This window comes from Aplysia californica, unplaced genomic scaffold, assembly GCF_000002075.1.
Source record: "Aplysia californica isolate F4 #8 unplaced genomic scaffold, AplCal3.0 scaffold00393, whole genome shotgun sequence".
Lineage (NCBI taxonomy): Eukaryota > Metazoa > Mollusca > Gastropoda > Aplysiida > Aplysiidae > Aplysia > Aplysia californica.
This window is the reverse complement of record NW_004797663.1, coordinates 152,630-169,787: the sequence shown is the minus strand read 5'-3', so window position 1 is coordinate 169,787 and position 17,158 is coordinate 152,630. Positions and strand designations below refer to the sequence as shown.

General features: G+C 37.8%; 1 protein-coding gene across 2 annotated transcripts; it reads right to left on the bottom strand.

Moving 5' to 3' along the window:
- Window positions 1–242: 242 nt before the first annotated feature.
- LOC101849861 (glutamate-rich protein 2) lies at window positions 243–17,082 on the bottom strand. 2 transcript variants are annotated; one of them, XM_005103857.3, is made up of 11 exons: window positions 16,902–17,082; window positions 13,475–13,621; window positions 12,638–12,705; window positions 10,538–10,604; window positions 9,879–9,992; window positions 6,387–6,481; window positions 5,383–5,645; window positions 4,602–4,659; window positions 3,535–3,606; window positions 2,426–2,519; window positions 243–1,217 (listed from the first exon to the last, which is right to left on the bottom strand). In XM_005103857.3, exons 2-11 carry the CDS (start codon window positions 13,591–13,593, stop codon window positions 1,025–1,027), a joined length of 1,143 nt encoding a protein of 380 aa, XP_005103914.1. In that variant the 5' UTR covers window positions 13,594–13,621; window positions 16,902–17,082; the 3' UTR covers window positions 243–1,024. The 2 variants fall into 2 exon arrangements, with proteins under 2 accessions (XP_005103914.1, XP_005103913.1); XM_005103856.3 differs by having other exon boundaries at window positions 10,538–10,607; window positions 16,902–17,075.
- Window positions 17,083–17,158: the final 76 nt, after the last annotated feature.

The window sequence follows — 17,158 nt, the reverse complement described above, 5'->3', positions numbered from 1 at the left end:
TTCCCCCAATGTGTCCCTTGTGTGACTATGCATATGAGACTGTGGAGCATCACCTGTTCCACTGCACAGCCCTAAATGACATCAGAGCTAACATTCCGAGACCTAACATAGACAACACACTCTATGGAACATTACAGCAACTGCAGCAGACCTGCACTTATCACAATATGGCATTGGACAGAAGGGCGAGAGCCCAGCTGTTGCTGGATCGATAACAACAACAACAACATAGGTTTTCTCAATTATTTTTAAAGATAAATTTTAATATTGCCTCGCATTTATAAAAATGTCCACATTTTACACCTTTCTAAAAAATATTTCATTTCAGTAAATATGCCTTGAAGCAACTCAACCTAGAAAGCAGCATGAAAACGTTTGACACCAGGAATTCTTTTAAGCTCCGTAAGTCAACAAAAGAAATACCAATAATCCTATATGCCCAAAAATTGACAAGCGCCTGATTCAGATTCCACCACGTCGTGACACATATACCTTCTCTTGCTTTTTATAACATTTAGAATTTGAATTTTAACAAAATATTCCTTGAGCCCATGCAACAAACACAATAGATTATGCAATATAAATTTTTTTCAAAATTTTGCGCTAATTGCACCAGAACAACTGGATGACAATTTGCAGTAAATTCAGACATTCGTATTACAATTTTCATACAGGACTATGAAGAAAAAAATGAACATGATAAGGATAAACTAATTTTTTGCTTATATTGGTAAAGAGGCGTGCCTCTTCCACCTGGTTTTCCCAGACAACTACAACTGTACTCACAGAATGAAAGATCATAGAGCAAATTTCAGCAACCAGTCTTTTGAGAATTTATCAACCTTTCAGTAGCAGAAATTCAAATTCATTTTGCTTAACTTAAAAAAAAAAACTTTCTCATAAAAAATTTGAATTTCTATTTGACCGCTTCAGACTTTCAGGTGAGTTTTGTTCAAAATTGAATTCATATATCACACTATATGTTCAGCCCATCAGTCATTCACACAGCACTCTTATCCTATTGTCAGTTCTTTGAGGAAGACGGGAGGTTTGGATCCCTCAGAGTGAATGCCCATGGCCTCTGACTCGGATCATTCTGTCTGGCTCGAGGGTCACTCGTGGACCTCTCAGAGGAACCTACTTTGACAGGATCATTGCCAGCAGCTTCATTGTTATTGCCATCTTCATCGTCATCATCATCAGAGTCCTCACTTGAGCTGTGAGCAGAAGATGAGAAGAAAAAAAGTTAATGTGTGGGAAATTGTGCGAATATCTGAACTCCATTCCTCAACTTTCTCTTTTAGAATTTGGTGTGAATATATAAGCATAATTTAGAATGACCATTTAAAATGTTTTTGAGATTTGGAAGAGATAAAATGAGCATGCTCTTCTTCTTCTTCTTCTTCTTCTTCTTCTTCTTCTTCTTCTTCTTCTTCTTCTTCTTCTTCTTCTTCTTCTTCTTCTTCTTCTTCTTCTTCTTTGTCTTCCATATGAAAAAGCTAACATCAAAAAATATTTTTCTCAGAACAATAAGAAAAACTTTGGTATATCATGCAAAGGTTCATAAGCTTTGAAAAACATGACTAACATATGTTAAAATATACATACCATTCAACCCATGTTTAATATCATGTGATAGGATTAGTACACTTTCTGCAACAAGTTAATAGGGTGTGATCACAATCTATCAAGTATATGTTCCTTACTGCAATACAATTTCGAGAAGATCTTGAGCCTCATGGCAGAAATTTCCCGGGCTTTTCTCATTACTTTTATTATATCACAATGATACTGTAAAAAAAAAAAAGTATATGCTTTTCATTATTTCATTCTTTTTCAACTTTTACAATCACAGTTGAAGAGACTTTTAAAAGCAACAGATTCAACAAATTTGAACAAGAACCAAAGAAACAAGCTAAAATATACAAATAAAACACATTTGTGAGGCAGCGTGGTGGAATCAGGTTCTCGTCAAAATAATCAAAGTGAAGAAACGCGCATTTTTCCGCAGGTTTGTGAATTTTTATCAAATTTATGTTTTTTGGCCCAACACCTTTCATGCCCATCAAAGAACTCATTTCTGAGTGAATTTTTCTGAAAAACGTCAATTAAAGGCACAAAAAATGTAAATTTTCAGTTACCACGGACTCTTAAACTAAGGAAATAACTAATATTTGGCGGCCAATTTCTCACTAATTTTACCTCTGAAAACAGGTGACCCCAACCTCCTTCTTTCTCAAATATCTCGACTTGTATTCAAGATAAATGGACATCTTTTTCATCCAAATAAAGACAAGTGAACAAGCTTTAAGATGATACCAATAACTCTACATGCCCAAAAATTGACGAGAGCCTGATTCCACCACGCTGCCTCACATTTAATTAATCCATTATGTCTGTGATAGATGAGGCAATGAAGCATTACCTTGAGTCATCATCATCAGAATCATCATCAGAATCATCTTCATCAGAATCATCATCATCATCATCATCACTCTCTTCATTTTCAGCTTCTGCATCTGCAACAGAAAGAAACACACAGCATCAGACATTAGAAAAGCCGTTTGTACTGAGGTAAAACATAGAAGTGGAATGCCTTGTAGAAGAAGCTTTAGAAATTAACATCATCAAGCAAAACCCAGAAGGGAAATTCATTCACAAAAGATCTGACAATATGTTCATAGGGTAGTCTACACAGAATAGGATCTTTAATGCAAGAATCCATTTCTTGAAAATGAGAAAATAAATTAACAATTATAATAGTATTATGGGGGAAAGAACTGACCACAAAGCAAAAATATAGACAAATACATGAATCAAAGAAAATAATATAAACCCTCCTGGTGAAGTGTCGACAGCTGATTTAATCAGACATAATTCGAGAGGTTGTTTCTGTTCGAATATCTCATTTTATCATATCGCCAAACACTTCAACTCCTTCACAAATCAGTTTTACTACCTATTCACATTCTGCTTTCTGAAAATGTACGGGTTTATAGCCTTTACTTGCTTGGTTTGCCTGTTCTCAAGCATTTTCCTACATAATATAAGGAAATCATATAACTTTCCCCGGACGCTACAGATCATTTGTTAGTGACATTGCTTACAGCCCTTTTTTACATCAAGTTTTTTAATGCTGTTAACAAAAGCACAAGTTTGAGAATTGGAACTGTCCCCTTTTATCACAGGGCCCTTAATATAGTTTCCTGTCGCACTGACACAGGCCATAACTCGCCAGCTATACAAACTGTCCAGCGAGTGGGTGGCAACTTTTCTCCATACTTTGTTGTGAGTTATGCAGTCTCCAAAAGAGCACCTGTATGACCTTATTGTGTTGCAAGTGCCTTAAAACTCTTATTAAAACTTTTTAAAAACCCAAAACCAGGCTGCTGATCAATGGTGTTATCTGGAAAAACCTTTAACATAACTTCTCAGATTCACAAGCCTCCATAGAAAGGTTTCCCCTTGAAAAAAAAAATACTATTTGTGTTTTATTTACAGCATTTAAATCATAGAATAGTCAAGCAATCTTACCTAGTTGTATCTTCTCTTCAATGAGAGGTTTGAACTTGAGAGCCTCTGCATTCTCCGGCTCATACAACAAAACTGTAATAGAGAAAAGATAAAAAAGATAAGGGCTTAATCTTTAATTGGTTGCTTATTCAAAAAGCTTTCAGGTGGCATAAATTCCTATTACTTGCAAAAGACTAGAAGACACATTTTTACTATCATCATAACCAACGTTCAATAGGAAGTATACAAAAATATGTAAACCTACCAAAATTGAAATTAATTCTATTCCAGGTGGCCATATTTCAAGTAAAAGTAAAAGTACTTATCAACAGACAGTGTCTCCTTTCCAACAGAAGATTCGCATGACTTCACAATAACTCCATTAGGTCGTTCTTATTCAAATACAAGTGCATGTATTTATTGCTCTTTCTTGAAGAGCTGTAATGCCATAAAATATATGGACAAAAATATTATTATAAAAAAACGACACGCCTTCATGGTGTCAGTTAGCTAGTCTATCTGGCTCTCAATTCTCTAACACCCAGTGTCCACTACAGACATGTTTATCTGATCCCCATTTGATATGAGGCTTTACCCTTTGACTGTTGTCAGATTGGAATCCATAGAGGGGTAAAAGTTACCACACTGACAAAATCTGATTTGACCCTTGAAAATCAAACATATTTAATTGTTAGGTCATGCTTGAATGCAATCATAATGATCAAAATTGTAGCCAATTACCAGCCAGGCATGTCAAAGACATTCATTGTAGGGAGGCACCAAAGGTCTTCTTACATCTTTGCTGTTCCCCCGCTGTTTCTCTCTGTCTTCCCTGAAATTCCCAGCTCTAAAATCATTGTCATTGTCTCTGTGTGTTTTAAACTTAAGTTCAAACAAATATCAAAGAACTAAGAGCCTTGAAGGCTTCTGAGCTGACTGTTCAAAAAGCGTTTCCAGCAGGGTAATCAACCCATTTCTTTCATCTTACTTAATTAACTATGAGTATCTATAAATTACATTCATTGGACATTAATTTATGTTTTGCTTTGTTTTCCTTTTCACATCATCAAGACAAAGTGTCTACTCACTCATTTTGCACAGCTTGTCTGCCACCTTGAAGTCTTTCTTCATCAGACAGTCTACAAACTGTAGAAGGTGAACAAGAGATGTAATCATGATACATATTATGAATAGACAGGAGTTTGTGTCCAGAATGAGGTACAGTAAAATATTACTCCTATCTACAATCCAACAGTGATTGAGATTGATAAATACATGCTATCCACAATCCAACACAGTGATTGAGATTGACAAGTACATGTAGTTCATGAAGGGTCAGCACAGTATCTACCATATTTACCTAGAAATGACTAGGACAATTGTAATGATAATAAGAAATTTAAAGTAACCAGACCATATCCTCCTATCTTACCCCAAACAATACTGTCACGGAAAAATCATCAAACTTTAAGTCAACATATATTTTAAATGTACAAGTAAAACCAGTAGATATTGCAATACAAAGTCTCTCTTTTTATAGCTTAAACTAAGCACATGAGATAACTTGGATACAGTATTCCGCTATAAGTCTATAACCGTGTTTGTCTGATTGTGCTATAGCAGTATTTTATTTACAAAGGTAAAGAAGAGAAAAAAACGGGGTTTAAGAATGGTGTCTTTATAACAGACTTCTTGTTTTTTCCGGACTCGTTATAAGTGGACTCCACTGCATTATAACATGTACAAGCTTTTGTAGGACCAGTGATACACTAGTACACCACAGAGACAAAAAACTGGCACACCCTCTATTGAAGACACATGTACTAAAATAGTACAGGTAAAAGAGTGAGCCAAAATATGACTGCCTACCTCCATTAATAATTCATTCGGTGCTCTCAGTTTCTTCTTCTCACTCTCATCATCCTCATCATCTTCATCTTCATCATCATCCTCATCTGTACTCTCTGTTTCCTTGTCATCTTCTTCTTTTTCCTCGGCATTCATCTCTTTTGCTGTCATCACTTTGGAAGCAGCTGATGCTTCCACCTCCTCATCCCCATTCTCCATAACAGCAGTCTCATCATCCTCTCTGTGCTTTGGTAACTTCAGCTTGCCCAAACGCTGGCTCTGATCTGTTTGTGACACATAACAAATTATGAAATGAGAATGTGAATATTCATAACAATACATTTGAGTCCCAAGCTATGTGTGCCTAAAACAAAATCCTTATTTCGAAAGAGTCTTATAAGGTGCGTCTTAACTGACAGATATTCAGATGTATTATTTTGTGCAAGCAGTCAAATGTAGACCACTCAACATGAAGAAAACTTGTAAAAATTAAATAACTAAAATCATTTCTCATAAAATATACCAAGACTTCATATCTAATCTTGAAAGATTAAAGTTATCCATTTCTCAAAATGTTGGCATCTCACACATAGAGAGATATTGGGGGGGAGTTTTCACTCGCATGAATAATGAAATTGAATGTTTCGAGAACCATTGTAAAAGTACGATAGGTAAACAAAAAAACAAAAAAAACTCTGAGAGGCCCTTCAAAATTCTTTCCTTCTTGGCAAAAGTTATCACCAACATTAATAAGAACATTCAAGACCCTAAATGATAGTGGTGACAAAAGAAATGAAACTGGATCAATTCACTTTGATGAAACAAAACAAATACAGCACAGATCAAAATAAACCTTCAAAATGAGTATGCCTCAATGCAAAAACATTACATTCTAGAAATAGGGAAATGTCATTTATGTAACATCAATAATACCATTGGATGAAGAATCCAGAACTTTAGTCTGGAAGAAAAAAAAAAAGGAGGAAAAGGAGGAGGAGGAGGAGGAGGAGGAGGAGGAAATAGACCTTCAATTTCTGTGGAGGGATCACTCCAAGCTGCACGGTGACTACTGTCCTGCGTCAGGGATCTCCAGTCCACATGATCCACAAAGGGTTCAGTACTGATGATTGAAGTAGATACACAAACAGCAGAAATTTATTAAAGTGATTTTAAAAAATCACGTTTCTATAGAATAAGTCTAAATACGTAGTTGGAATTTCTGTAATGCTATCCCAAAGTATTGTTCAAACTAAGCAAAATGCATTAGAATAGCATAGAATGAAACGTAGAGAAGAGGTAAGATCTTCACATCTATCAACCCTCTTTACTTTACTTTACTTTTATCCGCCGTTTAAACCGTTTTGGGAGTCGCGGGAAGAAAGAGACGTCTCTCTGTCGCCAGAGGGAGAGCTTGAGTCAGGGGATGCCATGGGTGGTTAATGTTTCCCTGACTCCATCTATATCTAGGTCTTTTTCAGTCGCCCTCTAGCCTTGTTGCCATCATTTTTTTTTATGTAGGCACGTTATACTAGATGGTGTGTTGGTAATCGTAGGAGATGTCCGAACCATTTGATTCTTTGGTGTTGGATGTGATGCATGACATCATTTGTGCCCTCCATCTTTCGGATTACAGAGTTTCTAATTTTGTCTCGCCTGGTCTTGTTTACTGCTTTTCTAAGGCATCACATTTCAAATGTTGTAATTCTTTTCTCTAATGTCTTGTTCGTGGTCCATGTTTGGCATTGATAGGTGAGTGTTGGGATGAATATATCAACCCTCAACCAGTTAAATATCCATTCACTTGATAATAGTGGAAAGCTATTATATCAAATTTAGCTTCAAAGACTGGAAACAAACATGACTTTTATTTGCAAAGAGGAAAGCACAACACAAGGCAGGTAAAGTATAGGGGAATGGCCTTAGTTTCCATATATTCTGGTTTTCAAACACTGAAGCTCTCTGCATGCAAATTGATTTTATTTAGAGGTGGAATGTTTAATCAAGGAGCCAAAGTCAACAAAATCTACCCAAAAAAAGTAAAGACAGGAGAGACAATCCTAGCATCTGCGTTTGTTGACATGTTTTTGTCCAAAAGTTGCCAAAAGTTGCCACAAAAATGACAAAAGTTGCCAAAAAAGTTGCCATTAATTTTCAAGCTTTCAACTCTCATTGACGAAGCATATTATATAGCATGTTGATAGAGTTAATTTCATCTAAAGCACCAGAATCTCTTGTGTTCCGTTTTATGCAACAATAATATAATTTGTGGCCACACAGGATGTAAAATGTGAAAAAAAAAAGGTTTCACAACAGAATGAAATCAAAATTAGAACAGCACATAAACAACTACGAAAATTAACAAATAAAGATTTGTGTTAACCTATCCGAAGATTGGACGTTTTAACCCTAAACATGTGTAATTTTTTTTTTTAATACAGGATATTACTTCATGTTAAACTCACAAGTAAATTATGGAATCACACACAATGGGCCTGTCGGTGTCAGTATTCCGTTTTGGTAGAGACACGCATTAGCATAACACATTTTTGTATTTTTTTAAAAAGTGGGAACAACATCAAATTATACATTATACAAACGCTATACAAACATAAAAAACGGGGGCTCTCGTGGCCTAGAGGCTAAGGTATTAGTCTCTCATTCAAAGGTCCCGGGTTCGAATCCAGCTAACGACCGAAAAAATTTTCTTTACTAGAATTGTCTCGCTCTCGAGCATTATTCTGTCGTCTGCTTTCGTCTCCTCTTTCTGTCCTCACCCTCTCACCTCCTTTGCCCTCTCCTCTGGGCTCCTGATTCTTTTTGCAGCCTTTCTACTGCTACTCCTTAGCTCCTTCTTACTGCTGTCTTTCAGCCACACCCTTGATCTCCTGGTAGGAAAGATCTACATATAGCCTTCTCGGACAAGGGCGAAAAATCTTGGAGATCCCATGTGCAAGTTGCGAACGTTAAAGATCCCTTGGTGGTCTAAAATCGATAAGAGTAGGCTTCGGCCACCACCCGGGCAAAATTCAAAATTTCCTACCGACTGAAATAGTTTAACGTGTCCCGTGCGCTTATATGACCTTATGCAGTTGCGAGCACCGTAAAACACTTACAAAAAAAACCCCAAACCCCCCCCCCCCCCCCCCGAAAAACCAAACATCAAAAACTGAAAAAAACAATACGTCAGAACAATAACAAGGAACTATGTATTGTACTTATTCTTCACATGAAATTTCCTTGAAAATAAAAAATCAACGTGGTGTCAACAAGTGAGAAAGAGAGGAAGTGAAGTGAAAGTGAAAGTACACTTTCTAGTTTTTCTTTCTAAAAGTAAAGTTAATGAGGTTCGGTTTCTTTATTTTTGGGTTTTTATGTTTTCCTTTTTAGTTTCTTGATTTTTAATTCCCGGGGTTTGTTTTTTGATTTTTTAAATTCCAGAGCGGTGGTTTTTTGGTTTTTGTTGTTGTTTTTTTGGGGGGGAGGGGGGAAATGCAAAAATCGCGCCCGCAATTCGAGGACCAAAATTTCCCAATAATCGCGGGTCGCGGCCGCGACAAACGCAGATGCTAGACAATAGAATAATTAAAATTATCAGGCCCACTTTAATTGTAAATCCTCATGGTATGCACATATGCTAAATATAAGTTAATCAGCTTTTCGCAGACAGAATTGTAGTCTATAACTGAAGGGACCAATGTGAAAGTAGAGATCTTTCTAGAAAATGCCACATTTCTTCAAATGAAGCTGTAGACAGAGTGAGTAGAACACAGCTGTTTGTCTGCCTCAGCACTAATTTCTCCTCTTAAAACTTCAAATGTTGGGCCCTCTTCAACCTGCCTTCCCATGACTCATTGCTGGTGTTGATCACTTTCAAATTCCTTTTACGGTCTGTTCCTTTCATAGATGTCCATGTAATGAAGCTGTGCATATTCAAGGTCTTTTCTCCCTAAATATGTCAGTGCTCAATAAAGGAGGAATTTTCGGACGTGGCCACCCTCAACACACAGGATGTGTCCCGGTCAGCCCGTCAATATTATCTGAGCAAAGTGATCAAGCATGGAACAAAACATCAGGGATACAAACTCTACCTTACCAGGAATAGACGACAATCCCAAATGAATATTACACACAAACAGAGACAATAGATGTCCATGCATACTGCTGCACACATAAAGGGGTAGCTCCTCTAGCAAGGCAGCCTTTAAAATGTTTGTTACTCCTTCTTTTTTGTACCTTAGTTTGGTTTTAATAAGTGTTTTACAGCACTTGTAACACACATAGATCATATAAGTGCCAAAGATTAGAGGTGTTACGAAAGAGTAACAAACACAAAAAAAAGTAGGAAAGCTAAGGACAAGACGATAGATGTTTGATAGGAATGAAGGAGCAAACCACACCAAAGGCCCTGCAAAACACCCACTTGCTACTCCTTGATCCCCTCAAAATAGATAGCCCAAAACAAATTCCTCTCAAATGCCGGCTTCTGAGATCTGATTCACAGAACATGGAAGCTTTACCTTTCCTCTTTCCGTCTCACAGCCTGAAGAGAAATCTGTTTAGTGGGAGTCAGAGTCCGTTTACTTAGGGAAGAATCTGAACGAGGTGGAATTGACCCTACAGAAGCTCTAGACCTGGGATAAAGAAAGACATAAAGGTGCTGAGGAAGGAAATAAAATAGACACGGGAACTATAAGCATCCCATAGGCCGCATCATGCTAAAAAAAAACATATCCCTGTAGTGCAGGATTTGTCACACATTCTAGCAAAGAGAAAATAAAATCATTTCAGTTCCCTGAACTACATTGTTGTCCAAACGTTTTTTAAAAAATATTAATTACCAAACAAAACAATGTATTACACCCCGCATTACACTTAAGCTATTTTTAAAATCAAGATAAATGTTTCCAAAATGTACATTACAAGACCAAAAAAATTTATTAGACGAATTTTTAAAACTGTGTCAAAAAAGAGACTTAGACTCATAGAAAGCTGTCGCCAAATCAATTCTAAAAGAACGTGTCAGATGAAAAGCACTAGTTTCGATTGACAGATGTCAGTGAGTCCAACATCTTATCTTTCGAAAAAGTATTTCAAAGCCCTCTATCTACAAAGTACACTCAGCTTCACGAGTACTAAGACTATTCAATATGAAATGTTAACTGCAAACACAACTCACCAAGACCTATCTGATGACTGTGAGGGAGGTCTGCTGTTACCGGAACTCTGCTGCTTTGATCCATATACTTCTGAATACAATTGAATTGATAAGAATATTGAACGAGTAAAATTTCATAAATACAGCCAATATATCTTTAAAAAACAACATCTTTTTTAAAAACAATAAAGAAAAACTCTTACTCAGAAGCACCTCAGGAGACAGTTTCTTTGTTACCTTCCGCTCATTACTGCCGTCGTAAGGGAAAACGACGAATGGTCCTGCGCAGGTAGCGAGGCAAATTTTTCAGGAGAGGCAAAAACTTGTTTCACTTTATAACTCTTCTATTTTCCACTCTTTTAAGCTGTAATTCACCAGATATCTGATTGAGATGTTCCTAAAGCAGTTTCTAAAGTTTGAATGGTTTAGGTTAAAAAGTAGCAAAGTTATTCGACATTCGTCGTTCTTCCTTACACTGCGCACCTGCAGGTGAGCCTTGCGATGTAAGCGAAAACGACGAATGGTACGACGTCGTTCTCCCTTACACTCGTGAACGTTTATGGGCATAGGCGATCGTCAGTTTTGACGCATTATTGACAGTAATGACTGTGTACTGGTTACTACAAATAAAAATAAGACTTATACAAACTAGCTATTATGCGTATAAAGTTAGGTGTTTGTTATATCCCAACTGTAACTCTGTAAACGTCCTTCGTTTCCCTTCCTCGTTTGATCAAACTACACAGTCAGTGTACAAATCAGATGTGCACACATTTTCAGCAGCTTGATTTAAAACTGTCTCATTCGGAACCAAAGTTTGGTTTCCATGATATCTCTTTACTGTATTTTCTTCAGAAGCGAGTTTTACTTTTATTTTCGCTAATTAGAAATGTTTCCCTGCACGACCAAAGGGATCAACAATGTTACAATGTCAATAATACGATCAGATCATTGCAAAGTCAAACTTTCAAGTAAGAAATGTAACAATCTGACAAGACTGTATCACACACGCTTTCGGGAGAGGTAATGGGACGCTTTGTATTTAATAAAGGATACAGTTGATCGGATCGGAAACATACCACAAAGTAAAGATCGACTGGAACCTTTTGAATTTGCAAGACATTATTATACTTGATCGTATCGTCCATCAAGTCATAAAAAATCGTAAAGCAAGACTAAGTGTCGCCACAATACCTCCACTTTTTAAGTTCGAAAAAGAAATTTACTCTCATAACGCAGTGTCATTAATTGCTTGGTAATTCTATAATGATGTCGACCAGTGACACGTGCTGGACAAATTGCGGCACTATAGCCATCGTTGTGATTTGGGGATGTCAAATGACTGGAAAGCAAAGTAACATGACGTTAGTCCGTGAACATCTGGCGGACACTAATATGTAGTGCTAATAAATTTCTCCCTAAATACTGTTTTGACCGTCCCATCCCCACCCCTTTCCTCCTGTTCCCATCCGTTTTCCCCTCTCTCCCGCCTGCTCTTGTCAATTCACACCATCAGCATAGGCCTAATACGTGAAGACAGACAGAAAGACACACTAAGAGATACATTCTTATAAACCATCGACGGTACTGCGGGGGAGGGGGTGGTGGTGTGTTTGTTTGCTAAAAAAGCCTAATATGTTTGTACCTATGCAACAGTGACCAATTGCCATTCGTCGCCCATGCCGAATTTGCCCAACGGCAGAGACCAGGGGACAACGCCGAACGAGCAGTGATCCTTGACCGATCGACCATTCATCGTTCTCCCTTACACTGAGCTCTGGCTCGGAGCTCGCCAGTGTAAGGGAAAACGACGTACTCTCAATTACGCAAAAACGAATTAAGATATGACTAAAATTTTTACACCATCAGATGCAAAATTAAATACTCTATGAAATATGTAAAAATACAAAAATCGAAAAATTTTGACCATTCGTCGTTTTCCCTTACGACGGCAGATTAGCCCCACAAGTGTGTAGGCCTACCTGTTATTCTAACATTCAGACACTTTAATGACATTATTTCTAAAAATTAGTAAACATATATATGTTCATATTTCCTAAGTTATGAAGTGCTGCATCACATACTCAGATCATGCTACTTTTAATTCTAGAGTTGTCGTACCATTTCCATCTATGATTTCCAGGCTACCCGACTGTTGTATGAGTTTTCTCCCTTGGGGTGTACTGCACCTGTGTGTGAGTAAAAAATTATAACAGGAAGCATCCTGTTGATAAAACAGGTGGGTCATAACTCATTTATTAATCCTAGAGCCCATCACCGGATATAGATAGAGCACTTACACAGTTAAATTAAAAAACAATCCATCACTTCAATGACAGTTAATCTTACAGAAAATTACAAAATTCATGGACATAAAAGCTTTCATCTAAAGGAGATGTTCACTGTTCAAATAAGGAAAATCTTAGCTTCTGGGTGAACAAATTCTTTCTCTCTTTAGACTCAGTCTTGAAAATAACACCAAAAAAGTCATGATTTACTTTTAAAGACAAAAAACAATAGATGACACAATAACAATGTTGATATATCATGATCATGGATTGAGAGAGAGAATGAGAGAGAGAGAGAGAGAGAGAGAGAGAGAGAGAGAGAGAGAGAGAGAGTGTGTGTGTGTGTGTGCGTGTGTGTGTGTGTGTGAGGAGAGAGAGAGAGAGAGAGAGAGAGAGAGAGAGAGAGAGAGAGAGAGAGAGAGAGAGAGAGAGAGAGAGAGAGAGAGAGAGAGAGAGAGAGAGAGAGAGAGAGAGAGAGAGAGAGAGAGTTTGCAAGGGTTATTATAGATGTTTTTCTTACCTTTTAATACAATTCTTCAACAGTGATTAATCTTATTGAATGAATTTATTTCACCAAGGTAAACAAAAGAAAATGACACTACACTTAAAAGATTGACCATAATTTACCATATACATGAAGGCGCGAGATTAAAAAAACAAACAGACTTACTTTGCAGCTGAGTTTGATGTGTTCCTGTCATTTTTATCCCATTGGTATGATTTTTCCATGGTGACTGTTACAACAACTCCACGGTTATACTTCTTATTGCACTTGTGTAAAATTTTCATCCATTATACAGTTGTCCCATTATTTGTTCTGTATAAAAAAAAGGAGACATCAATCAAAACATTGAGAGACAGATGGAAAGGTATTAGGCTATAATAAAATAAAACTGTTACATAGTAGGACTAACAAATGATAGAAAACAGCGATAGAAGGAGAGGAGGAGTATCAGGCTGAGATGGGAAGATGGAGAAGGTGTGCGTGTTTGTATGTTCGATAAGCAAGTATGTGCATTTCTCTCTCTCTCTTTCTCTCTCTCTCTCACTCCCTCTACCTTTCTCTATTGAAAATATGCTCACTTGTGCACTTATGAACAAAACAAACAGAAGTACACACCGAAATATACACACTCACGTACGCACATGCACATCAAACCTAAAAAAACACAACGTGATAGAAAGATGATACTTATGGCAAGAAAAATAACTTTACTTTTTACTTTTATCCACCGCTAAACCCTTTTGGGGGTCGTGGGAAGAAAGAGACGTCTCTCTGTCGCCAGCCGGAGAGCTTGGGTCAGGGGCATGCCATGAGTTGTTGGTGTTTCCCAGACTCCATCTATCCAGATCTTTCCCGTCGCCCTCTAGCCTTGTTCGTGGTCCATGTTTGGCATTGATGGGTGAGTGTTGGGATGAATAGGGTGTTGATCATTTTGAGTTTTGTCGTCATGGGGACGTTAGGATGTTTAAGTAGAGGAGTAAGCTGGTAACTAACATTATTAGCCTTTTGTACTCGTGTTTCAACTTCTCTGTTCAGTCGCCCATCCTCTGTGAATATACTTTTGATTTAAATTCTTGGACCTGTCTGAGACTGTTGTTGTTGATGTGTATCCTGAGTGGCCCTGGCTTTCTGCTTACTTTCATTGTCTCTGCTTCGTTCATGTTGATTTTCATGTCATATGTTACATTCTTCGTTTAATCTGGTGGTGTGGTGTTGGAGACTTCATTCATCTTTGTGTGCCAGGCTTTGGTCATCAGCGAAGAGTAATTCATTCAGGGTGTCTCGTTCTGTGTTGGCCTCTTTAGTAATTCTATCCATATATATGGTAAATAGTAGTGGTGATAGGACACAACCTTGTCTTACTCTGGATGTTATCTCGAACCATTCTGTGAGTCCCTCCGATGCTCTTATTGTACTTATGCTGTTCTCGTAAGTGGCACGGATTTCATCTAGAAGTTGGCCTCTTACAGGGAAGTTTTCCAGTTCTTTCCAGCTTGTTTCTGTTCACTCTGTCGAACGCTTTCTCCTGGTCGACAGACACTATATTTAGTTCCCTGTTGTGTTCTTTTACCCTTTGGCACATTTGCCGTAGGGCAAACATTGCGTTGGTGCATCCTCTTCCCTTTCTAAATCCCATTTGGGCCTCACTCAGAAATGGTTCAACCAGTTTTATTATTTCCCTCTCATAGTACAGTAGCAATGACAATGGATACATGAGGCCTATTGTTATATTTATGAAGTGTTAGGTATATATATAATACCGAATGTTTTTGCACAACCAGTCACAGTCCTAAAAACAATGAAGCCTTCAAAGTAGACCTGCATGTGAGCCTGAACCAAATTGTCTGAAAATTTTGCGCAACCCCCCCCCCCCCCCCCCCAAAAAAAAAAAGCCTTTGTGGGTGTCATAAGGAAGGACATCCGAGTAACGAGCGACCACCCCAACAAACACAATAAAGAAGAGACCTAACCCTAACCCTACCCCCAAAAAGAACCTGCAATGGGCCTCATGTAAAAAGGACAAAACAAGTCCTAAATGAAAAAAAAAATTAATTAAAAAACCACACTCCAAAACAAACAAGGAGCATATAGATCTAGATTCTAGATCTATATATGGCTTACATCTTCATTGCTATAGGACTATAGGGTTTGATACAATATAACACAATAGAATTGGAATGTGAATCCTTCATATATAGATCTAGTAATCTAAATAAATCTAGATCTAGATCTTGTAGAACAAGTGAATAGGAATAGGCCTTGAACTAGAAATTCGCATCCGATTCCGAAGAGAGGGACTCAGCTGAGTCTAGATTCTAGATCTAGATCTTTACTAGAATCTAAATAAATAAATAATTCACGCACCTGATGAAATGCTTATTTTTACCAATATAAATATTACAGCACAACCTATGATAGGGTTTGACACAATAGAATTGGAATATGAATCCTCCATTGAGGTCTATAATGATCTATATAAATCTAGATTTAGATCTAGATTCTATTAGAACAAGGGAGTCGGACTTGAATTAATCCACATGATCTGAACAATTGAATTAGTCAACAAACGAAATTCAAAATGGCCGCTCGAGCACGAAACTGAAAGTAGATAATTTAAGTTGTGGTCCTTTTTTCATATTCGCATTTCTACTTAGGTTCCGACAATTATGTCGGAAACGCCGACGTCGGCAGTCGGCGGTGCGCGCGTCGGCGGTCGGCACGAGAACGAAAATGCCGACGAAGCCGACGGGAGAAAAGGGGGTCGCTGGCAGTCGGCCAAGCCTCGCACTACGCACATTGACTGATCCAGGTGGGCCTAGCGATAGCATCCGCCGGTTCGCGGGTCGGGTCGCGATTGTCGGATTTCAGACGATTGTCGGCAAACATGCAGGTCTATTCAAAGTTACACAATAGGATCAATGAGGTCTAAAGGCTAATACCAATTCAGTCAAAATTGAAAACGTTTGATCATCATCTATAGGCTCTACTGGCCTGCGAACCATGAACGACACGACGATCGTCCAAGGAGGTAACTCAATAGATAAAATAAGAAGGTAGAGTAAATAGGTTTTTAATTGACAAGCTCAGCTATTGCTATCATTTTAACCCTGATCTCATGAAGTAATGGGTACTACTTAAGAATCTGGGTACCGTTTGGGGTACTAGTTTTGACCCCCACTGACGATTACTTATTGTGATTCTAAACCGATTACTTTTTGATGCGCCTGCCAATATGGGAGAGATAGCCTATCAAACCTAGATTGCAAAACATCAAATTATGGTCAAATTCTGGGGGGGCATGCCCCCCCCCCCAAAACCCCCCTTGCCTTGTTAAAAACAAGTGAATTTTACTGCTCCTTTTGACACTTTTGTAGGCTAGTCTCATCTACTGACTACTAGATCTAGACCTAGATCTACTACTGATAGAACATTGATACCGAATATTTAAATCATTATCGGTATCTAGCACTCTGTGAGGATGATGCCAAGTCTAAACAGACGGGACCAAGATCGTTAAGTTGAACTAAGTTATGGGTGTTAATCAAATACATGTGCTACAAAACAACGACGCGTTTCAGGTACTTCGCTTTACCTTTTTACCGTTAGGGCAGGAATGGGACGCCATGTTGTTTACAAACTGCTGCCATGTGGAAACGTCCCTATGGCCGTGGTTTCGTATACCTCATATCTTATCCTATTTCGATTTTCCATCAAACATTGACTGTGGAAAGGTGTACTCAGAATAAACTCTGCTGAAAATTATAGTTACATGCATGCAACATGTACTCAGATAGTTTTTATCCTTTAACAGCTGTTAATGTCAATAATTCGCTATGTACAGACAAATTT